Source organism: Podarcis filfolensis (genome assembly GCF_964270895.1).
Source record: "Podarcis filfolensis genome assembly, chromosome: 8".
In the NCBI taxonomy this organism is placed as follows: domain Eukaryota; kingdom Metazoa; phylum Chordata; class Lepidosauria; order Squamata; family Lacertidae; genus Podarcis; species Podarcis filfolensis.
In genome coordinates this window covers 69711206-69736443 of record NC_139611.1, presented here as the reverse complement: position 1 = coordinate 69736443, position 25238 = coordinate 69711206, and the positions used below count along the sequence as shown (strand labels likewise).

Below are 25238 nucleotides of genomic sequence, written 5' to 3'. Positions count from 1 at the left end.
GCTCCTGCTACGAGTTTCCAGTCCATAATCTCTAAATATTGCAGGGAGGGCTTGAGAATTTGCAGACAAATGTTTTTTTAAACCTGCTAATAATCCTCCTAGCTGCAGAATGTGCATCTGCACCTCTGTTGCCTAATGATAGGTGGATATGGTGTTATTGCCGGACAACTTCTTTGTTCGGTTGTTTCCCTTGTGATGTTGTATGGTCTAATTCCGCCATCTAGTGAGCAGAGCCTCTAATGCACACTGGTGCCTTTTATATACAAGACAAAGAGGCCTTGTGTTACTTGAATAATGGATACCTCCGAGACAACTGTCCCTCTTTGGTTTGTGCCTCTGTGTAACGGGGCTGGCCTATGTTTCTGTACGTGCACCATTCTGATTCCTCCTATTATGACGCTTGCACTTTCTGTATGTAAACCAGTCTTCCTATTACGATAAAAGGAGCTCTGTTCTCTGGGTCAATCTGAAGGTTTTCACTTTTAAGCCCTACTAAATGTTAATTCAAACACAGGGGTGTGACCTTGCAGCTATCACTTCCCCTATCCATAATACCTCCATATGATTTGCATCTATTGTGGACCTATTTGCCCTCATCCACCCCAAAGCCGCCATCCGACACTAGGGGTTGTGTGTGTGTGTTGTTGTGGACTTTTTATGTTTATCTGCTAGGTAGTAGATGGGGCATTGTTTTGTTTATTCTCTGCGTATTGCTGATGTTTTTCTTACTGTTATGTGAGGATGGGCTGTTGTATTGATTTTTTGTTCCCAATACGTTGTATGGAATATTAATGTATTGTATGATTCCCCCCTGTTCTGTGGTATATTTATGCATGTATGTAGGGCAGAAGGGGTTTGTCAACCTGCGAAGGTAGCCCATCTGGGAGAAGGAAAACTCTGATCCCAAACCTCTGCTGCCTTGTGGCCATACTCATATGAGAGAAAGGCTTCAGGAGTAAACCCTGAGGAACAATCGGTACTCACTGCCTTGTGGGACATCTTCAGGAGAAGAAAAGGCTAAGGACAGTTGGATGGCAGGTCCTCCAAGTGTCCCTATTTTCCAGGAACGTCCCTGATTTAGAGAAGCCGTCTCGGTTTCTGATTTGATCCCGGAATGTCCCACTTTTCCTTAGAATGTCCCTATTTTCATTGGAGAAATGTTGGAAGGTATGGAGTTATCTGACTCCAGAGCTGCCTGAAGGCAATCCTGTATAGGCAAGTTTTTTATTTTTTATTTTTAATGTTTTATTATGTTTTTATATATGTTGGAAGCTGCCCATAGTGGCAACCCAGTAAGATGTGTCGGCTATAAATAGTAAAATTATCCTCATGGAATAGGATGTCCCTATTTTCAGTGGAGAAATGTTGGAGGGCATGGGATGGCGTCTTGTACGCCTCCTTCCACCACCTCCTGCTGCCAACCTGGTGCCTAATGTATTGCTTTCCTTTCCTTTGGACATCAGTGAGGCCAAGTAGGGGGTCTTGTTGTCTGGGCAGCCCAGGACCTCCATATACACAGCTTGTGCCCTGGAGAGGTCACTTTGGTGCTGCTAACACAGCAGCAGTTACAAGTTACTCATCTCTACAGCCACAGCAGGTGCTGTGATTCTCCAGGAGTTGGACTTCACCCCAGGAGGCGCACTCCATTGTCTCTCAAGACAGATGGATTCCAACAATAGCACCACAACCAGAAACAAGGTGTGGGTAACCATTGCGATCTTCTTCAATGGGGTTGTTCCAGGACAGATCACCACACCTTTATAACATCTGTGCTGCTGCTAAACTTTGAGATGGTTGAAATATCTACAACAACACAATAATCAAATGGAGTTGTGTGACCCAAATTTGGTGTACTAGACCTAATTTATTTTAAGCAATGTTGGCTAAATTTGCTTCTGGGGCCCCTGTGGGATTAGGGGCCCCAAAGCTTAAGCTTCATTTCTTTCATAGTAATTTCATACCGCCATTAGTTTCATAGCCCCCAGGTGGAGGGAGATAAAGATCTGTCTTGCTGGCCCAAAGGGATTCCCCACCTCTGCTTTAGGAGAGTATCAGGAGTCTGGTGTCAGCATCCAGCACCTTCAGGCAGTTGCCAGGGCCTCAGTCTTTCCATCATTTTGGAATTATGCTTTTTTTAAAAAACAAGAACACATGAACGCACCAATACATCTTGATGTTCTCCTCTGAAATTGATAATTAAGTAATTCAAGCTGCATGTGGAATGTTTGTATTGGTCTGGAGTGTCTCCAGGCACACATCAGTTTAACGGGGTTGTGTGTGTGTCAATTATTCTCTTGTTATATTGGAAAATGAAATTAAATATATATATTTAAAATTAAAATTATGAAATTAAATGAAATTAATGAAATGAAATTATATATATATATAAAGACCCTGCAGTCCTCCCTCCCATATGCACACATAGTTATTATTTATTCGTTTATTGATACTCTTTCTTATGTGCATTGTGTTTTACGAAGAATGAGAGGGGAGCAAAAGACTTCACAGTCTGAAAATAGACACTAGGCAGACAACGGAGGGAGGGAAGGAAATGATGGCAGTGGTAAAACAATGAAAGAAATACGTTATTATTTCTGTCAACAAGGCTGCAGTGCTAAGCACCATCGGATACAGTGGAATTGATTTCTGAGTAAATATGCATGGGATTACACTGGTTATAGGAAATGTGGCTGGACTACAACTCCCATCACCCAGTGGCAGAGCTTCAAGCTCTGGTGGGGGGGGGGGCGGAGAGCTGGCAGGGGTGTGGCTGGTGCGCATCCCAGGGGGGTGGCACCCAGCACGGGGGGCGGGTGCAGCCACAATGGCATCCCTTACCATTGGCTATGCTGGCTGCTGGGACTTATGGGGGTTGGAGTGTGGCAAATTTCTGGAGGACCATAGGTCTCCCACCACAGCAGTACAGTATTGAGACTGCAGGGTTTCTGTATTGAGATATACACAGTGCTACAATATCAGCAGCAAAGTAGGAGCAATAGCGACAGAGACATGTTCTTCTACATGAAGGTCCCAGGCTCAAACCATTATCTTTCCAGCTAAAAGCAACTGATGAGTAACACGCTTCTCTGCCTGAGACCCTGCAGAGCTGCTGCCAGTCAGAGTTGACAATACTGGGTTAGAGGGACCAATGGTTTTACTAGATATAAGGCAGCTTCCTATGTTCTTAATAATCTTATGAAAGTCAGCTGCTTCAACTGTCCGTATTTTCTGTTATCTGTACAATCTCCAGTTAAAGATTCGCCATGACTGGAAACAAACTGACAGCTGCACTTTTGCAGATCTGATGTCAGGGTAGCCAATACTGGGCTAGATCCCCCCCCTTTCCTATTTTGAACATGTTTTATATATTTACTATTTGTTATTTTGTTGTACACTGTTCTCAGGGGTTTTACTGATGCGCAGCATAGAAACTTCACAGAACCAAATACTGTAAATCTGTTTGACTTAGGGTCAAGGCTATTTGTTTTATATGTAATGCATGTTTACTGCATGAGCTTAACGAGACAGCCCTCTGGTACAGGCTAACAATGGCAACAAAAAGCTACAACACAAAAGGAAAAGGGGAGGGAAGAGGAAAGCCTGCTGCAAAGGACCAGCGTGAATGATCAGGAGCCCAATGAAGCTTGTCACTCAGCCACGTCAATGGAACGAGTCCTGTTTCCCATGCCTCCTCTGCTGTACCTACCCTCTCTGATGCCTGGCCACATCTGAAGGTTGGAGGTGGCAGGCGCTACAGTTGCGTGGCCAAATATGCAGCGAGCAAGGGTTGTTCAGGAGGATTTCAAGGAAGACAACCAAAGCAGCAGCAACCCTGTGCCAGCTTACCGGGAAGCAAGCCTTTGCGCAACGCAGCAGAACACACGTCTCCGTAGACAGGAGTGCCAACTTGAATAAAAAATTGGGGTGGGGGGAAGCCCACGTAAGCGTCATCCTGCAGAACTGATCATAATATGCAACACACGCATACCATTTGGGCAGCAATAACCATTAACTTGGGTGGGCGGCAGCCCCCTCAAATATTTTATTGTTGTTGTTGTTTAGTCATTTTGTCGTGTCCAACTCTTCATGACCCCATGCACCAGAGCACGCCAGGCACTCCTGTCTTCCACTGCCTCCCGCAGCTTGGTCAAACTCATGCTGGTAGCTTCGAGAACACTGTCCAACCATCTCGTCCTCTGTCATCCCCTTCTCCTTGTGCCCTCCATCTTTCCCAACATCAGGGTCTTTTCCAGGGAGTCTTCTCTTCTCATGAGGTGGCCAAAGTATTGGAGCCTCAGCTTCACGATCTGTCCTTCCAGTGAGCACTCAGGGCTGATTTCCTTCAGAATGGAGAGGTTTGATCTTCTTGCAGTCCATGGGACTCTCAAGAGTCTCCTCCAACACTATAATTCAAAAGCATCAATTCTTCGGCGATCAGCCTTCTTTATGGTCCAGCTCTCACTTCCGTACATCACTACTGGGAAAAATATAAAAATATTTTATTGGGAGCCCCTAAAGGACCTCGACCCCTAGGATCCGGCTCCTATGTCCACAGACCTGCGTACGATCACGAGCCTGTGGCTCATCCTCGGCGCCCATCGAACGCACATGCAATTCATTCATTCATGCACTCACTCCATTCATTCTCGGCCCGCCCGCCCTTCTCCCCGCCCCTTGTCAAGCCCCAGCTAATCAGAAGCGGGCCCAGAGAAGAAGGCGGGCGGACAGCTCGCGCCAAGCTCTGCGCAGGCGCACTTCCTCATGAAAATATGCCTATGTATACATGTTCTGGAGCCCGCCGGCGCCTGGCTCCTCCTCTTCCTCCCTGCTCTTTCCCCATCCCCATCCCATGTGTTCTAACCGCGCGGTGCCGGCTTCACGCGCTCGTGGCGCTGCTTCCCCCTCCTCCGGTTCCGGCCTCGAGAGATTCGGCGCAGGCGAGGCGGGCGGGCCGTTTTTCCTCCTCGGCTTCGCGGGTGAGGGGAGCGCGAGGGGGGAAACGGCCGTTAAAAGGGGCGGGGGCAAAGCGCGCGCGCGCGCGCATGTCGTGGCTGGGAAGGGGTGGCGGGGCGCGAGCTTCGAGGCTGCCGCGTGAGGAGGCGGCCAAACTGTCGGGGTCCCCCCCGCGAGAAAGGAGAGTCGAGGGGGGAAGGCGGTTAGACTGAGCTGAGGAGAAGGGCGAGCGAAAGGGGTCGCCTCTTTCCCTTGGCCAAACCCTCCCCATAGGCTGCCTCGTCTGTGGGGTCGTTCCTCTCTTTCAAGGGGGCCGCCTCCGTCCTTTGCGTACCACAGATGCTCAGCAATGCTGGATTTTTTGGGGGGGGGAAGGGTGGGCGTTGGAGTCCAGAGACGACCCCCTCCAAAAAAAAAAACCTCAGCAGACGGATCAGGAGAGCTCCCCGCCCCCCCCCCCCAGTGCAGAAGAGGTGGCTTTGCCCCGTATTTAGATACATGTCAGGGAAGGAGCTGAAGCATCATGAAGCCCAGTTGTGTCAGATTATCTAACTGCCCCACAGTTGGTGCTGGTTTTTGGTCAGCATGGCCTAGAGAGGTTGAAGTGTTGGCTCTAGGAATGGCAGAGACCCAGGTTCAAATTCTCGGACCTCCCCCCTCCCATGAAGGTTTACTTTCTCTGACAACCTTTTCTGCCTCGCAGGGTTGTTGAGAGGATAAAAGGTGTGCTTGCTTGGAGGAAAGGAAAAAAAAAATTAGGAGTACACCCCCTTCCTTCTTTTTTCTTGTCGCCCCTCCTGCTTAAAGAAAGGCCTCTGATCCCATCCTCAGTTGAATTCTGTGCCTCAAGAGGTTCCTATTAATGGTGTGCATTCCAGCCATACCCTAAATTGGGGTGATATTGCTGGTAATATTTCAAAACTTAAATGAAGATTATATTTTTTACCCTTTTATCTGATTGAGATTTTTTTGGTTCTCATCGATCTTCTCTTTCCCTGGTCTCTTTCCTCCCACCCTCCCCTGCCCCAATTAATTCCCCCCCCCTACATTTCTTGCAGTATTTGTGTGTGGGGCAAAAACAATGGAATGTGCCTGGAGGGGCATCAGATGTGTTGGATATGACATGCATTCCAACTAAATGTACCATGGCAGCTTTTCCAAAACTTTATTTCATATGAACAGATGAAGTAATCTTTAGACTTCCCGCATCCCTGTGTTTGCTGCAATAGACAAACAGAATTAGTTTCATCAAATGCAAGTAGGCTGTGGACTGTGTAAGCTGATACGTTTGTTTATGACACTTTTACTATACAGTACTGTCCTTCCAAGGACTCTGGGATAATGTAAGTGGTTCATCTCTTTTCATTTTATCCTTGCAATGGATTAGTGACCAATGCAGGATCATCCAGAGGAACCATATCTCTCCATTCTAGTCTAAGAAGCTAACCACTGTGCCACACTGGAACTTTCTTTTCCCACAGGAGTAGCCACGTCTCTTACAGCAGTTGTCAAGGTATCTGGCTCTTAAAAGATTGAACACATTTATTATGGCATAAGCTGTTGTGGACTAATGTTGATGTCATCAGATGCAATGTAGTCCACAGAAACTTGTGCCATGATACATTTATTAGTTTTTAAGGCTATTCATTCCGTTTGCTGTTGCTTGTGACTTAAGACACAATTAATATGCTGGATTTTATGGTGATGCAAGAGTCCTTTTGGCCCCACCCAGTCACATTACCACTATCATACATTTATATTCTTCTCCCTAATTCCATGCTGGAGGACACTGAACTGGCAGCAGTGGAGGAATTATATCTACCAGAATGCCTCTTCAGAGATCTTACCGAGGTCAACCCCAAACTCTGCAAAATCATGCTGTTTGCCAGGCCTTTAATCTGTGAAGATTTTCCTTTTTTGAAAGCACTGCTGGATGTTCCTGCTAGTTTATACACTATTGTTTTATTATTTTTGTTTTTATTCAGATTCTAAATTTTATTTTGTAAGCAACCTTAATTTTTAAATATATATCAAAGGTGGATTAGAAATTAATAGCATAAATAAATGACCGATGGCTCCCATCCCTGTCTGTCTTTCCTTTATGATTTGTTCTCCTGCTTACGCAGAGCAAGACATATTTATGATTTGCTGTCTCACTGTTCCTTTAAGCAAGGCATACACTATAAATATGAGTAGTGGATTTTATGAGGTTAATTATAGGTAAAAGAATGTGTTACATTAACTTTTAAATGGAGTTAGAAGTTTTGCATACAGTTGTTCCTGTTATGCACTGTGAAGAGTCAGTGTAGTTTGTATCAAATTTGTCACTAAAATTCTGGGAACTTGGAAGTCAATATCCTATTTTTAGATGGACTGCCGGTTTGCTTTGGCTGTTGCAAGTTATTCTACTTTTCACTGGTAGCTACATTATTATATTTATAGACTGCTATCAATATGCCGGGTGCGTTGTGGTTTAATTTTTACTCTGCCTGCCAAAAAAGTACACAAAGCTTACGTAAAACCAATACAAAACAAAGTAAGTTTCAAAATATATTAAATATCATGAAAATGCAGAAATACAATCTAAAATGGAAACAAAATGACCAGTGAAACCATACAACAGTTTAAAGCAAAAAGTGGTTTTAAAAGCAGCAGAATACACAGTACAATCAACATTATAAGAAAACCTTCTTCATTACAGAATACTCAGATGTAAATCCTGTTGACTTCAATGGGGCTTACTATATAGGAAGGTGTGTCTAGAATTGCTCCCTAAGGCAATAAGGGGATGGAATTAAATGTATAAATTAAGCCTAGAGTATAACAACAACATCCAAATGGAAAATAAAGTTTAAAGTATAATTGTTCTGTCTTTATTAGTTTTAATTGGACAAAGTTCACAGAAATAAATTGGTTAAAATATCTTTCACATACCATTGTCAGTTTTGTGCAGGTGGTGTTAGTGTATTTATTCTGTAAAAACTTAAAACATTTTCTGTTTCATTTTCAACATAGTTTCCATGTTTGGATTTAAGTACAACACCATTGTTCCAGTATCTAGGCAGAGATTATTATTATTATTATTATTATTACTGTGTTGTCAAATTAATTTTTCTTTTCTTTTCCAGGTATTAAAACAAATGAAGTACATTCTGGTAACAGGTGGTGTTATCTCTGGGATTGGGAAAGGAATAATTGCTAGCAGCGTTGGGACAATCCTCAAATCATGTGGCTTGCACGTAACTTCAATTAAAATTGACCCATACATTAACATTGATGCAGGCACCTTTTCTCCTTATGAGCATGGTAAGATGGAGAGAAAGAGCAAACTTTTAAACATTAAGAATAAAATAATGCTGAGGATGTTTTGAGGGATGGTGGTGTATAATTGCACTCTGACTGTTGCATTGGGATGAGGGTTTGGAATTGCCAGCGCTATAGATGGAGTTGGTGACAACTTTTTTAGGGTACAATATAGAAATACTGGTTAGTATTTGTAGGGAAGAAGGTAGTTACTGCTTCAAGCAAGTCTAACTTATGCATGTCACTTGGTTTTAGGTGAAGTGTTTGTGTTGGATGACGGAGGGGAAGTGGATTTGGATCTGGGCAACTATGAACGCTTTCTTGATATCCGACTCACGAAAGACAATAATCTGACCACAGGGAAGATATATCAGTATGTCATCAACAAAGAAAGGAAGGGAGACTATCTTGGGAAAACAGTTCAAGGTAGGATATTGGAACTGGGTTCACTTGGCTTTAATAGAGGTCAGCATATCAGTGTTTCCAGTATTATGACGTGCCTTTTGAAACACAAAGGCAATGCTTGGTTCTTTGTGTGCTTCAGCTGAATGCCGTTCTGATCTGTAGCTGGCAAAGATGGGCATGTTCACATTTATCCCTTTTGCCCATTTGTTCTTGACTCTCATGGTGGCATGAACAGTTGAGAAAAGTATACAAATAATTCTAAAAATAAGGCATGACAACACTTGATATATACATATATGTGGACAATATATAAATCATTGTTATGCTGTGGTTTGGCTTGTGCAAATTGATCGTTTATGTTGTTTGCTGACCTAAAATATCTTCCTTGATGGATATTATTGTCAGTATTTCTACTGTTTGGAACAGGAGTGGCAACTTCATGGGAACAATGTGTTTGGGACAAGGCTATGGTAATTCCTACGTCATCTGGGTATTTATTAGGAATATTGGGAGGGGAACTAAATCAGTATATTCATGAAAATATATAAAATATATCAAAGAAAAATATACCGTATTTACGTGAATCTAATGCACATCTCAATTTTTGAAACCAAAGAAATATTTGCTGGTGCCATCAAATCTACTGTGCACTCTAATTTGGCCAAAAAAGGTGTGCAATAAATTTGGGTAAATATGGTACATATTCTTGGTAACAGTTTTCCAGTGGCAGTGTCTGCTTATTTTAAATAAATATAAAAGAAGAGTAGTCTGTGTTGAGGGTTCTAAAACAAATACATAAGCTGAGGAATAGGATTTCAGCCCTAGTCATGTTATGTGCAAGTCACAACAAATATCTATTGATTAATAGGGCACTGCTCTGTGTTGGGTAACGGGACGCGGGTGGCGCTGTGGGTAAAACCTCAGTGCCTAGGGCTTGCCGATCGCATGGTCGGTGGTTCGAATCCCTGCGGTGGGGTGAGCTCCCGTCTTTCGGTCCCAGCTCCTGCCCACCTAGCAGTTCGAAAGCAACCCTAAGTGCAAGTAGATAAATAGGTACCGCTTTATAGCGGGAAGGTAAACGGCGTTTCTGTGCGCTGCGCTGGTGCTGGCTCGCCAGAGCAGCTTCGTCACGCTGGCCACGTGACCCGGAAGTGTCTCCGGACAGCGCTGGCCCCAGGCCTCTTAAGTGAGATGGGCGCACAACCCTAGAGTCAGACACGGCTGGCCCGTACGGGCAGAGGTACCTTTACCTTTACCTGTGTTGGGTATGGAGCATGTGAAATCTAAGATACTGGTTTTATGATTGTTTTTAGTTTGAAAATGGGCAAATATATCCCAAACACTTCTCTTCTTCTCCTCTTGTTTCGTTTTGCAGTTGTACCGCACATTACAGATGCTATCCAGGAGTGGGTAATGAGACAAGCACGAATCCCAGTAGATGATGATGGCATAGAACCTCAAGTCTGTGTGATTGAGGTTGGTATCCATGATCTGTTGCACAGGTTAAAGGCTGACGGTCGATGTGTCTTGCTAAACCATAGTGTATTGCAGTGTGGGTGAGCTGTAGGAAGGTTGTGCCTGATGCTTATTCTCTTTCTCACTTGGCCATTGTTTTTCATGCTGGCTTGTTTCAGACAAACCATAGTTAATATTAACAGTATTCTTCTATTTTGGATGAAACAACAAAGCAAAAGTGTAAGTGAAAATTTCTGATCTCTTCCTCCTTGTGTGGGAGGAGTAGGGGGGATAGGTGGCATACGAGCCCAAGATTTGCTGCAGCTTGTTCTGGTCATCAGTTTGCAGTAATCCATGTATTTTTTTAGAGTAACATGCAAATTTGGCCAAAGAGTTGTATCTAATTTTAGTCATACTTGGAATAGACTCGTTGAAATTAACAAACATGACTAACCTAGCTCTATTAAGTCCAGTGAGTCTACTCCGAGTAAAACGTAGACGGATGCAACCCAATATCTTTTTAGGAAATGTCATATATTGATACAGTACTCTGGTTAGAATTCTGATAGGGGCATTTGAGAGAGTGTCAGCAATTCCCTCCCTCCTTTTAGCAAGTTCTGTCTTTGTTCATCTAAGGGTTTGTTTGCATTAAAGTAACCTTTCCAAAGAGCATAATCTTTCCTATGTTCTACAGATAACATATAGCACTAATTTTCGGGGAAGATTTTGCTTGCAATCACAGAATATGGAGGAAATTTAAAAGAAAAAAATATCGGTTGGGTCAATTGGAAATGTGAAAATGTCAAACACCTAATTGTTCTGGGTTGATCTTGCTTGGTTGGCAAACACTTCTATTTGAATCCAGGCTGAATGAGTTGAACTTTAGTTTCATTCAAAGAACTGGGATAGGATAGTTAGTTATTGCTTAGTACCCACTGAAATAAATGAAATTGAAGTGGAGGTAATTTAGTCTGGATCCAACCTATGGCTTGCATCATCCAGCATCTTATTACATTTGAGGTGAACTGCCGATAGTTATACAGAGTGACATTGACACTGTCTTTGTGTTCTAAAAACAGAGTATGGTGCTTAATTCTAGTTCTCTCTGTTTTAGCTTGGAGGAACTGTAGGAGACATTGAAAGTATGCCCTTCATCGAGGCATTCCGCCAATTTCAATTCAAAGTCAAGCGGGAAAAGTTTTGTAATATTCATGTCAGTCTGGTACCACAGGTAAGGTCTTCAGTATAAGGCTGTGTTTGTTGTTTCTGACTGTTGCAGCAGTACATAAGGGAATTTTGTAAGCTTCCCTCATTATTTTGGTAGAGTGGAAAAATAAGTTTCCCTAAAAATAAAACAAACTATTTTCATTTGTGACCTTCTTAACTAGTTTGGGAAAACATATCAGTTCTTTAATGATGTTGCTCCATCTCAGATGATTAGAAGTGTGTACTTGGAAATGGGAAATGAAATTGGCATTTTTTTAGCATTATGAACACCAGTACTTTAAAAAAAAATAGTATGAAAAAAGGCCTAAAGGCAAAAATATTAAGTAAAATATAGTAATTCAGGCAATATTCATATGTTGTGAAATGCAAACACTAGTTGATGTTTGTATCAAATTGCATAGATTATCTCTGGAGAAGTAACCTGAATCTACCAGGCACTACCTAAATTGTCCTGTACAGGTTTACGTGGAAGTACTTCCTATGTTCAATGGGTCTTCCCCCTTTTACATGATTTATATTGCAGCTTTGGCATCTCAGATATGACTTTTTCGCTTGATATAGTCATCATAACAATTAGGTTACAAAATCCTCTCTACAGTATTAAATCCTTTCGGAAATGGTAGGAGCTACTGCCACATAAACATTTCTTTTTATGTCAGCTTTTTGTGGCAAGGTTGCTATCATATAGTTGATTACTCAAGTATTTAATATCCAGTAAGAAATCACTGGTTTCTGAAATAATGTAAGTCTATATCTTAGTATATGGCCATGACATTGATAGCTTCTTCCATTTGTATTGTAATAAATTTAGTGGAGCCTTACTTGTATGCATAGAAAAATGCCCAAAACTCCTGTGAGTTTTGTTCATCGAAATAGAAGCATTAAATCATGTTTCTGAAAGTATCTGATAAGGAATTAATCAGTATAGGCACATTTAATACTAAATTGTTCATCATGCCTTATTATAGCATGTGAAGCTGTCTTCTAATGATGTTCAGATAAAATCAAATTTACATTATTCTGGGCCAGTGAAAAATACTTCACTTTGCTGTTATTGCTTGCTGTTTCCTTCAGTGATTTGTTAGATTTGTTAAAACTTGGATGATGGCTGTATATGTTGCTGTAGTACATAATACTTTGGAGGGTGTAGATTTGACACACTGTCTTCTCATACATATTTCTTGATGCTTGTGTGCTAGCCAAGCTCTACAGGAGAACAGAAGACAAAACCCACCCAGAATAGTGTTCGTGAACTCCGGGGTCTTGGTCTCTCACCAGATCTGGTAAGTTTGCTGTAGCATGTAGAAATCACACTCTGCTGGTTTTATAGAAGTTTTCAAATATCATAAGTCATGGGGTGGAGAGAGTCGTTTTAAATGATGCCATATCGACAAATAGCCATGAAGCATTTTGTTTGCAGAAGGCTACAAGGCATATTTCATTAACCTACCAAGTGCTAAAGGTTAGGTTTATAACCTGGTGCAGTATTGTTTGATAACTTTTTGTTTTCATTCCTAGATTGTATGCAGATGCTCCACGCCTCTAGATACCTCAGTAAAAGAGAAGATTTCCATGTTCTGTCATGTAGAACCAGAACAGGTAAAAATTGTTTAAATGTATGTGTTTTGATACCGTTGGCACATTTATTTGTGTACAGTCGTACCTCTGCGTGTGTGTGCAGAAACGGTCCTCCGGTTGCGAAAACTTCGGGATACGGCCGGACTTCCTGTTCGCAACCGGAGGTACCACTGTACTTAGGTCATAGATCTGGTCTGTGCATGTAGCAAAATCTTCCCTTTGCAATATACAGCATATAAAGTTAAAAAGAAAAACTCCTCCCAGGTACTAGAGCTGTGTATTATTCACATCATAAATGTGACAGTGAGCATTCTTTCTCTTATTGAACAGGTAATTTGTGTTCATGATGTCTCTTCCATCTATCGGGTACCTCTTTTGCTAGAGGAGCAAGGGGTGGTTGATTATTTCCGACACCGGCTTGACCTTCCCATTGAAAAGCAGCCTAGGAGAATGCTCATGAAATGGAAGGAGATGGCTGACAGGTGAGCTCGCTCATAGGAAGCAACTGTGCTATTCTGACCTACTGTGTTAGCAGAGGAGTGGCTAGGAGGAGAGCTTGTTTCCTTAGCCCTATTGAGCTCCAGAGTATTTTGGCAAGAATAGATTCTCTTCCTAACTATTCACCCACAGAAAAACTGTAGATAAATCTTTTTACAGGTACAGTAAGTTAGAACTTGGCAAATTTTGCTGTAGACTAGTTCCTGTGTTAACCTTTATAGTTTTATCTTAACTGGACTGAAGTAGCTATAATATGTGGATGAGTACTTAGAATCATAGAGCTGGAAGGGACACCACGGGTCATCTAGTCCAACCCCCTGCAATGCAGGAATCTCAACTAAAACATCCATGACGAATGCCCATCCAACCTTTGCTTAAAAACCTCCAGTAAAGGGAATTAAGGGACGTGGGTGGCGCTGTGGGTTAAACCACAGAGCCTAGGACTTGCTGATCGACAGGTCGGCGGTTCGAATCCCCGCGACAGGGTGAGCTCCCGTTGCTCGGTCCCAGCTCCTGCCCACCTAGCAGTTCGAAAGCACCTCAAAGTGCAAGTAGATAAATAGGGACCGCTCTCCAGCGGGAAGGTAAACGGCGTTTCCGTGTGCTGCGCTGGTGCTGGCTCGCCAGCTGCGGCTTAGTCACACTGGCCACATGACCCGGAAGCTGTCTTCGGACAAGCGCCGGCTCCCGGCCTCTTGAGCGAGATGAGCGCGCAACCCCAGAGTCGGGCACAACTGGACCTGTTGGTCAGGGGTATCTTAAAGGTAAAGGGAATTAAGGGAAATATTTAAACTTAATTAAGGCTACAATCCTATACCACTAAGCTGGGAGTATACCCCATTGAGCCCAATGGGACGTTTCTCAGTAGACATGCCTTCATGTAGAGAAGCCTAAAAAAAACAACCCTTATCCCCATATCTTCATTCTGTAGTGGTAGAATCAATTTTACAACCTCAGTGACCTACCAGCTTATTATTTGCATATATAGACCAGGCCTGAGAATTCTCATGCTGAATCATATTATTCATTCAACATTTGGCTTTGTATGCCTGGGCTCTAAATATATACAATGTTGCATATGTGCTGCCAAAGCGAGAGGCTGATCTTTTAACTAATTATTTTAGCTAATAGTATATAGTTTGTGCTTTTAAAGATAGAAGATATAGTGTTGTGCTTTTTTGTTTTGTTCACACAGATATGATCGCTTATTGGAGACCTGCTCTATTGCTCTTGTTGGCAAATACACAAAGTTTTCAGATTCCTATGCTTCTGTCATCAAAGCTTTGGAACATTCTGCCCTGGCTATCAATCACAAGCTTGAGATCAAGGTATGCTTTTCCACTAGCCCTAGCAGAATCGCTGTCTCCTCTGGATTCATGTTTAAAGCAAAGGGCAGCAATAAGCAGGATGTACTTTCCTGTTTTGAGAATGGTGCTTCAGCAGCAGCCAAGGTGCCAATATTTCCAGCCCATAAATACTCATGCACAAAAAACTACTGTATTTAGAAAAAACACAATCCATTTAATGTTACATTCAAGCAGCACTGAGGATAAAAAAACTTACTAACCTGCTGCTACTTGCATAGCCATTGGACATAATTGGTGGTATAGAAGCATAATGGTGATTCTGTTTCGAATCCCCAACTGGGTACTCTTCCTTTCCAGGGGACAAAAGATTTTGGGAAGCTTGCCATATAAAATACATGAATGGGGCAAGAGGCAATCCATTCTTCCCTTGCCCCCCACAAAAGTGGATAGGAAGGTCACTAAGCAGAATATAGGTTTTGTTTACTTTAAACAGCAATTCAGATCTAGAAACTACAGGGGAAGGGTAGGCAGCCTGGTGCCCTTCAGAAGTTCTGGGCTACATCTCTCATCAGCCTCAGTCAGCATGGACAATAGTGAAGGATGATGGAATTTGAGGTCCAGAATGTCTGGAGGGCTACAGTTTGCTGCTACAGGAATTCAAAACCCTCTTGGAAGAGCTCATGTATGTAATGTGACACTTTGAAACCTCCATCTTTGGAGCTTCAGAGCAAACAGAAGATAACAGTTGTCATGATGGCAGAAGCCCTCCACCAAGTGGAAGGCTCTTGAAGTGTTTCAGCCTATGTGGATGTCTTCCTTCACAAACTGTTGGATTATCTGATTGTTTCAGAAAAGATTGTTTGCATCCCACCCATCCTTCTCTCTTGCATTTCTTACTATACTCAGAGGCAGTCTCTGCACCTGGAGACTGGGCCTCCAATTCTAGAGCACCAAGGCTATTGGAGAGGGGTGGTAGAAGCCCTTTTAGCTCCAAACAGTAAAGATTTGTGAACAGAACAATAAATTGACCATCAAAAATAACATCTGTTTTACAATACAAGACCTGTATTTTTTGATGGGTGCAAAAATTCCATGCTTCAATAATTGGAACAGTTGTGTCATACGTAGTTTTGGGGAAACAAAAAGAAATATGTGTCGATCTCTTCAGATAGTGTTTGATCTGGTTGTATAATAATAATACCAGCAGTGAGGGAGGGGAAAAGCTTTTTGCTCCAATGAGCTAAAAAAGTGGTACCTCTGATTCTGCTTTAATCTCACGTTTTTTAAAAATGGATTTCTTCCTAGTACATTGATTCTGCTGACTTGGAACCAGCTACTCTCCAAGAAGAACCAGTTCGATACCATGAGGCCTGGCAGAAACTCTGCAGTGCTGAGTAAGGCATACATAACCTTGCTTTCCTCCTTGAGACACAGTGACTCCTACTGGCATCATTCTAGGCTTCTTTTATTGTTCCCTGGTTGGCTCAGTAGTCTGGCTGGGCCTGTTTATATAGAGTTAGAGTGGCTGTTTTCCTTTTTATCTTATGAGCCAAGTAGACAGTGGGTAGACTCGTGGAAATGGACGGCTGAGTTTAACTTAGGTACATTAATATCAGTAGGTCTGTTCAGGGCAGAACTTAGTTGCACAAAACCCAATGTGCCACACATCCAGTTACTCAACGGCAAGAAATCATACTGCCACAAATAAGAGTCTAGTTATATATTAATAGCCAGCGGTCTTTCAATAGCAGTTGACAGCAATTGTTACATAGATCCTGCATGCTCAGAGGCAATTTGCCACTGAATACCAGTTGATAACTCTGAAGAATAGCTCATTTGGTAGAGCATGAGACTCTTAATCTCAGGGTTGTGGGTTCGAGCCCTATCATAGATTCTTGCACTGCAGGAGGTTGGACTAGATGATCCTCATGGTCCCTTTCAACTCTATAATTCTTTGATGATGGTGGCAGGATTCTGGAACAGAGTATATTAATGAGATTCACTTTTTAGCTGTGAATGCATCCTTTCCCCCCTAATAAATATTTTTATTGAGTGTTTATGTATAAAGATACAAAACAAAGGCAATATAGTACAATAAGACCACAAAAAGATAGAGTGGGACATAAACCAAATATATGTATACAATTCTATCCCGTGTATACATGATCAGAAGTAGTGTATATTGCATTTTAGTCGTGCACTCCAAATTTCCAAGGATACTGCAGGCAGCTGTTGAAGGTTTGCACTTCCTTGGAAGGAACGTCTACTTGCATCTCTGACCTTTGTCATACATAGATTGATACTGCAGAGCACTTAAATCATTCTGAATAGTCTCTTTTGGAGATGGGGAGCAAAACAGCCATGGTGTTCAGCCTTTGAAGCCAGTCCCCTTTTATATGCTTCAATTGCCTGGCTTCAGCAGGATTACTCTAATTAAACAACAGCTATAAATGTAAAACATTTGTTTGAGGGGAACTACACATTTGGTGGAGACTGTTGTCTGGAAACCTGCATGACTGCTAAGTAGCAAAGAGATTTTGAAGGTCAGACACAGCAGGCAACCCTGCACAATATACTTTACTTTAAGCATGCCTTTCTGCTGTTGCTTTGCAGTTATTTGGAAAAGATCCAAGAGTGTTCACTGAACTTCTGAAACTCCCGCCCCTTGAGAGTGATTAATGAAATGCGCGAAAGAGATGGACAAATTAGTGAATGTCATATGTAGGAAGAATGGTAGCCATTAGAAAGTTAGTATGCTGAAAAATGGACATGTTCTACAGATCGTTGGCAGATGCAGTGGACATATGACCTGAAAGGAATGTATTTGTATAACCTAGTGGTGTAATTTGCATTTTTGAGTCACTCTGTTCTGTTTCTGTGTAGAAGTTTGAAGTTTAAAATAATAATGAAAAGCTTTGTGGAATGCAGATTGTTCACCTTCCTGCATTGCAGGGGTTGGACTAGATGGCCCTTCATGTCCCTTCCAGCTCTACAATTCTATGATTCTATGAAAGTGTAACAGACTTTCAGGTGTCACTGAAAGGATTTCTCCCCCCTTTTATGCAGTGGAATCTTGGTTCCAGGAGGGTTTGGTGTTCGAGGAACAGAAGGGAAGATCCAAGCTATTTCTTGGGCAAGAAAACAGAAAAAACCCTTCTTAGGTGAGAGATGATTTATTATTATTACACACCAGGTAGAGGTTTTAACTATTAGGCAATAATCCCCTCCAATACCTCAGGATCAGGTACTTGAGTTGCTATGCAGCCTGTCAAATGTAAGAAGCAACTGGCAAGAGGAGGAGTTTCTGGTTTACACTGATCAATATCTGTTTTCTTCATAACTTTGAGCTTGCTTGGGGGACATACAAGGAGAGATCAGCATCCCTGTACACCCCCCCATCATTGTAACCTTTTTGTCATCTTTGTGCTTATGTGGCCCCCGATGCAAATAGTGGTTGCTATGACAGAGTTATTGGGGACTTGAAGAGAGTGCTATGCTGTCTTTTTCTTCAGGAGTCTGCTTGGGAATGCAGCTAGCAGTTGTGGAATTCGCCCGCAGTATCCTGGGTTGGAAAGGTAAATGCAATGTTGTAAAAAGACCTCATTGGGGATGGATTTATGGGGGCCAGTACTTAAGATTGCTAATGATTGGTGTTTGTTGTGAATTGGTATAAATTACTACCTGTGACATTTAAAATGACTAGCCTTAAAGGGGAACAGCACCCATTTTTCTTCACTCTGTCCTTGTAACTGTTTTCCAAGCCACAGACATCTGCTATGCAGACTGTTGTATTCCTCCAATTCAATTGAACCGATTGGAATAGGGGGCAGTATTCATTCACTACTGATCTTAGAGTTTCACAGGATAATAGTTAAGATCTGTATAGCATGAGAGTGCTTCAGGGACATATTGTCTCCGTAATCCCTGAATCAAGTCTGCAGGATGGGTCACAGGTATTCATGATAGCATGACCAGTACAGCCCGGCTCACATCATGAGCACCCTGAAAAGTATTCTTTAGCTGCTTGTTATGTTAATATTTCTGAGTTTTGTGCCTACAGGCTCCTTTTTGAAAAAAGAAGCCTTATATGGTATGGGATGTGAGTAGTTAACGGTTGGACTGTGAACCATAAGCCCATGGCTAAATTATGCTTTGGTCATGATCTCAAACCCTCACTTGCAGCCCTGCAATTTGGGGTTAATGCTGACCTATCCTGCAGACCTAGTGACTGATGGAAAGTTGGGGTTTGCACTGCTAGCCATATCTGATCAACGTTTGTAATTGGCAGATGCCAACTCTACAGAATTTGACCCCAAAACTACACATCCAGTGGTAAGTATGATGTAATTTTTGAGCCTACGGTGGTTTTACTTCTTGCACGCCAAGACCATTCAGTGTTTTTCCATAGAGAACCAAAAATATGAAATACGTTGGCTGGCTTGCACAGAAATTAATGGCAAGAATAAACGGCTGGGGTGTGAAACATACTCCCCTTATGGTCTTATGGAATGCAACCACAAATTGATGAATGGAGCATTGTGGCTATGGTGCCTATCTCTGTTGCATTGTATAAGTCAAAACTTTCAAGGTTGTCTTCAATTGAGTTTTACTCAGAGTCGAACCATTGAAATTAATGGTCCTAATGTAACCATAATCATTAACTTTAGTAGGTCTACTCTGGGTATGACAAGTTTTGGCCCATATGCCTGGAGAGAAAGCAAGACCCCTCTATCCATGTGGGACATAATGTTCAAATATGTTACAATATGGCATGTCAAATTTGATGCATCTAGGCCCAGGATGTAGGATCATTTACAGTTAATACCATATTTCTGCTTTTATGTTATTTTATTGATTTTTTTAAAATTTATGGACATTTATAGCCCACCTTTCCTTCAAGGAGCTCAAGGTGGCGTACAGGGTTTTCTCTCTCCGTGTTTTATCCTCACAACGGCCTTGTGAGGAAGCTTAGGCTGAGAGACAGTGACTCGCCCATGGTCCCCTTGAGCCTATGTTGCATCTCTCGTCTCCCTCCTCGCCCCCAGCCAACCTACAGAACTGAATGACGATCTGTTTTGTATGGAAAGTCCAGGCCGTTCCACTACAGAACCCCATGACTCCTCTCTAAAGTAATCTCTTGGCTTGATTGAAATGTGATGAAACCAGTTTTCTACTTGTAGAACACAAATGATTAAGATTGATGTTTATGGCCTTTTGTTTATGCCAAGAGCTACCCTTTGGTGTATGCTTATCTTCTAATTCCTTTTGAATCCCATTGTCCTCTTTTGAATTACTTTCCTCAGATCGTAGACATGCCGGAGCATAATCCTGGTCAAATGGGTGGGACCATGAGGCTTGGGAAGAGGAAGACAGTTTTTCACACCAAGAACTCAGTCATGAGTATGGCTCTAACTAGACCTATGTTGTCTCTCCTCCTTTGTATCCCACTTTCCTTTTGCTTACTGATGGTACAAATGCATGATCTATTGTGTTAAGTACTGGAAGATTTTGTGCTAAACAGCTTCCACTCCTCCTGTTGTTATTTTAAGTAATTGATCAGTCTCCTTCCACGTATGTTCCTTGGCGATGCACACAACATATAATAAAAGCAGTTTCAAAACGGCACAAATAAATAACAGATGAGTTTAAAAGCAATACAAAATGGATAAATATGGCAGAGATGTGTTGATCCAGCTGGAAAGTTTCTTGGAACAAACTTTTCAGGAACAGAGACTTTTTCTCTCATTTCATACCAAAACTTTGTGGTGGTACAGGGACTTAATGGTAGCAAGTTTAGTGTAGACAAGAAATACTACTTCATACAATGCATATGTAAATTATAGAATTCACTGCTAGAAGATGTGATGGCCAGTAGTTTTGATTTTAAAGGGGATTAGACAGCTCAGTCTGTGGCTGCTGACCATGGTGGTTAAATAGAGCCAGGTCCAGAGATGATATGCCAGTTGCTGGGGAGCGACAGGGGGAGACAATTGCCTTGATGTCATTATTGAAGTTCTTAGAGGCATCTGGTTGGCCACCGGGATGTAGCACGTTGGTCTAAATCAGGGATGCCCAAATGTTTTTCAAAGAGGGCCAGATTTGATGATTTTTTTTATTTTTAGGATTGAACTTGTTGAGCTTTCTTTAGGATTTGACCCCAATAAATATACTGCCACAGGGGGTGCCAATTAGGTCCCCAAAACAGACTTTGGACATGCCTTGTCTAGATAGACCCTAGGCTGGTCCAGCAAGTCTCTTTTTTATCATCTTTGGTGGTCCAGTAGAATTCTGAAATTTATTCTTTGGAGGTGAAGGTGTGGTGTTAATGTGTTTAGCCAGTCTGTAATAAGCACAGCCATATTTTCTCCATGGATAGGAAAACTGTATGGAGACGGTGACTATTTGGAAGAGAGGCACAGACACAGATATGAGGTATGTCATCTAGTATGCAGCAATATTTCTCAACCCCCGCCACCACAGTGGCTTTTCTGAAGAGAAGTGATTGTATGACACCACTTTCCCTTCCACAGGTAAACCCAGAGTTGAAAAACACCTTTGAAGAAAACGGTCTGAAATTTGTGGGCCAGGATGTTGAAGGAGAGCGAATGGAGGTGGTTGAGCTGGAAGGTAAGCACTTTAATTAGTAGCTGGGAGACTGACACTGTTGTCTTAGGTGACAACTAATATGGAAAGAGGAAATCTTCCTTCCTTGGATGGGAAGAATGAATGTCAAGTGCCACAATAGTTAGTAGATGCAGCAGAGAGACAGGATGATGGTACTCAGAAAAGCTTTATATTGCCTATGTACTTTAGCCTGGCCTTGCCAATTGAGAGGGCTTCAGATAGTAACCTAACAAAGCATGTTACCATCTTCTCTCCTAGAGCATCCATTTTTTGTTGGTGTTCAGTTTCACCCAGAGTTCCTCTCCAGACCTATAAAGCCATCTCCTCCTTACTTCGGCCTCCTCCTGGCTTCTGCAGGGAGGCTCACACATTATCTACAGAAAGGATGCAGACTCTCCCCCAGGTAAGTTCAGCTTGAGTGTCTTGGCTCGTGGTATAACTGCCGGCTTGGCAGTGTTTTCTGTTCAGCATGGTGCACCAATGAAACGCTCTCTCCTATTTCTGTTAGGCATAAAAACCTTAAGGCTGTATTGTATCTTCCTTGAACTTGGAACTACAATATCAGTAATGCCTTTGTAGAATGAAAGTGTAGGGAGTTGTGCTTCTATTGTGGCTCATTAGTCTCTGGCTTAATCTCCCTTAGGAAAATTGGTCTGCTTTTATTTGTTAAGTACTGGAGAAAACTGCTGACACATATTTTGGGTATCAGTATCCTAAATGCTCTTTGTCATGATTAAGGCCAGTCTTCTGGTATCATTCCACTTACAAAGAAATTGCTACCAAACAATCTCTCCCCGCTTTCCCTCCCAGTGTAGTCTGGCACTATAGTACTGCCTGCCAAAGGCTTGTGGAGTTTTGCCAGACTCAGAATGACTCTTCACAAAATTGCACTCTCTAGGAGCTTTGTCTCGGAGAAGCTGCAAGGGGATGTGTGCACAAGGCTTACATTTTCTGTTCAACATAGCAAAGAGGGAAGTCCATTCATCTCCCCTGCATTTTGGTGTGTGTTCTAGAGATGTGGCAGTCTCCTGTATATTTCCTCTGGCAAAATGCATGCTCCCCCCCCCCTTGTACGCTGCACATGGTATCCTTTATTGCTAGTCTGCCCAGCACTTGAAGTTGCCCCTAGAGTAAAAGGCTGCAAGAATCCTTAATGTCACCTGGTCAGTGCCTGCCCTCTGCACTAAGAAGGTCCATGCCTTTTTAACCAATTGGGCGATTTTAAAGAACAATACAAGCCACAAATTGGATGTATGAGAATCCTCAAAGGCTGGAAAGCAGGCCTGGTGTCAGCACCTGATATCCTAGAGTAGCTGTTGGGACTTTGGTGGCCCAGCAAGGCCCACCAGCACTGATGTCTCTGCCCCCCCTTCCACCTCCAGTTAGGTGACTGGGGTCCGAAAGTCATATTTATTTCATTCTGTACCCTAGAGTGACACTAGGTCAGATGCTGTGGGGCCCTGTGAGAAATTAAAATGTTGCTGTTGTCACTGCCAGATTTGCTGAGAAGGACCAGCTAGGCTACTTTGTGGAAGTCTGTCATAGGCTGTAGTTTCTGACTGGCTAGGTCATTTAGATGAACTTGCATTTGTAACTAATGAGCCAGAGCCAGTGTGTAGAAGTGCTTATCTTTCTAATGGTCTGAATGTTACAGGGATACCTACAGCGATAGAAGCGGAAGTAGTTCACCAGACTCTGAGATCACAGAACTGAAATTCACTGCAGTGAATCATGAGTGATTGCTGGTAATGCTGTCCTTTCATGTTCTGAACTTTCAAATTATCTTTCTTCCATCTATCCCAGTTGTGAATTTGGGCCAAATCTCTGGGCGTTTCTTAACCATGGGGGGAAAATTGTCTGGTCTTAGTGCTTTCAGATTGGGAGGAGTGGCATCTCAAAGCATAGTGCACAAATACAGGCAAAGCTAAATATACCATGAGATCTACATGTTGAACCTGGTTAGTGTGCCTTGCTAACAGTGACATTTCCATGTACATTGCCTTGGGTCCTTTTGTGGAAAGGAAAAGCAGTGTGGTGTAGTGGTTAGTGTCAGACTAAAGAGACAAGGATTCAGATCCACAGTTTGCCATGAAGTTCTCTGGGTGATGTCAATCACTACCTCTCAGTGACTAACCTGTTCTGTAAAGATGTGTCAGGAGAGAAATCGGCAAACATGTTACTAAAAGAAAGCTAGCATGTAAATTGGGCCACATTCCCTTCTGAGTAACTGTTTGGGGGCCATGTCAGTGGTGGGTGGTGTCAGAAGGAAACATACATTTGACTAGTTAACACTTATGCACACACACAGAGTATCTTCCATTCAGACAAGAGGCAGTCAGAGTTCAAGGAGTTTCCAACCAGGCAAAAATACTCAAGAAAGTATGGAGCATGAGCAGTGAGGGGGTGGCTGAGGATGGTGTGTGGCCTGGGGAGACTCCCAAGGGCCAGATGGGAGGGTCTTGGGTGGTTTCTGGGCCTGAGGTTTCTTACTGTGATGTAAATATACTAAAACAAATGCATTTCTTTTATTTAAAAAAATCCTTTTGTCTCTCTTATCTACCCTCCTCCCCACCATTCCAGATATGCCTAATATTCAGAAGATCCTTCATTCCTTTGATGCAATAGTTGAACTGCTGGAGTCTCTTAAATCACGTCACGTTAATTGTTTTTTGAAAAATCATGGCACACTTCTTTTGTTCATTTAAACTTATTTTGTATTCTGAGAAGCTGACACAGTGGTGCTCACCCGTGCACGATGGTGAGCTTAAAAACAAGAACTTCAGAAACAGAGCAAAGGGGGGGACAAATTCTGGATTTCTGAAGAGCCTTGATACACCAGTGTAAATGGTCAGTGTTGCCAAGGAAAATATGTGTCTAGGCTTTCTGTTCACTTCCATTGTGGTTGTTTTAAATTACAGTATTTACTCTCTTGGTGGATTGTGGGAAGAGAGGTGCCACAAAGAGGGAATAACTTGACACATATTGAGAAGCAAAGTGGTGAGATTTGGTGCCACCATTGAACCTTTGTTCCAGGAGATTCCTTTTCCTGCTGGTCAAATCTTAGGGTATTTGGTTAATTCTAATCCTAAACAAGTCATATTATGCTGCAGTGATATAATTAAAATAGAGTATAACACCACCACCCCTTTTAGAAGCTTGTGATGGGCAGTTTTTGTTTATGTCCTGCTTCCTGGACTGCCATAACTCCTTGCATCAAGGGGGCCACGTGTACAAGAAAGTGACTTTTCAGAAGCTGCCTTTGCAACTCTCATTGAGAGACTTGCCTTGGACTAAAAAGTCCGAGGCCCCACACTGCTGGGAACTTGTCATGTGACACATATGCAATATGTGGCCTGTGCTCAGCAATATATTTACTCCATCCCAAAGAAGAGGAAAAGGGCGACGCTAGGCTTCTGCAAAAGGCGGGAGCTGCATGAAACAAGTGTTTGTAATCTCCCCTTTTCCAGTGTAGGTTGTAAGCTGCCTTTCCAGCAAGCTAGGAGAAACTCTGTTACTAAAAAAATGTACCGCATATCTAAACACTTCTGAGTTTAATAAAACTTGGGGAACACAATCTGTGTGTCTGTTCTGGTTATCTATCAAACTTGACTCATTTTACACTCGCCCCCCTTCACCATCTTGCTGTAAGATGGTGTCTGCTTCATACCCGTTTCTCCTTCCTGCTAATGGGTTACGCCAGCAACTTCCTGGATAAGTAGTTGAAGAAAAATGCTGTTTTGGAAAGCAAGGGCTAATTATCTATAGAGATTGCTAATACACAAATTTTCCCTCCCACTTTTTCATAGCTTTACCACCATGTATGGCATTTTTCCATAGGAAGCAAAATCCAGTGGTGCCATTCAGAGTTAAAATGTTAATGTGCTGTCT

General features: G+C 42.4%; 1 protein-coding gene and 1 long non-coding RNA gene across 8 annotated transcripts in view; both read left to right on the top strand.

Annotated features, from left to right (window-relative positions):
* LOC310769239 overlaps nt 1-25238 on the top strand; it is a 526120-nt gene that overhangs the window by 12827 nt on the left and 488055 nt on the right. The gene's annotated exons all lie outside the window — the stretch shown is intronic.
* CTPS1 (CTP synthase 1) lies at nt 4757-24924 on the top strand. 7 transcript variants are annotated; one of them, XM_083627149.1, is made up of 20 exons: nt 4757-4976; nt 6341-6466; nt 8082-8259; nt 8512-8682; nt 10037-10137; nt 11231-11347; nt 12543-12626; nt 12862-12942; nt 13252-13403; nt 14615-14747; nt 16032-16120; nt 17793-17887; nt 18239-18301; nt 19015-19058; nt 20030-20126; nt 21103-21158; nt 21257-21353; nt 21609-21753; nt 23005-23095; nt 23931-24924. In XM_083627149.1, the coding sequence occupies exons 3-19, from the start codon at nt 8094-8096 to the stop codon at nt 23087-23089; spliced, it is 1776 nt and encodes a 591-aa protein (XP_083483275.1). In that variant the 5' UTR covers nt 4757-4976; nt 6341-6466; nt 8082-8093; the 3' UTR covers nt 23090-23095; nt 23931-24924. The 7 variants fall into 7 exon arrangements, with proteins under 7 accessions (XP_083483275.1, XP_083483274.1, XP_083483278.1 ...); XM_083627152.1 differs by lacking the exon at nt 4757-4976 and adding an exon at nt 5014-5453; XM_083627151.1 differs by lacking the exon at nt 4757-4976 and adding an exon at nt 5044-5676.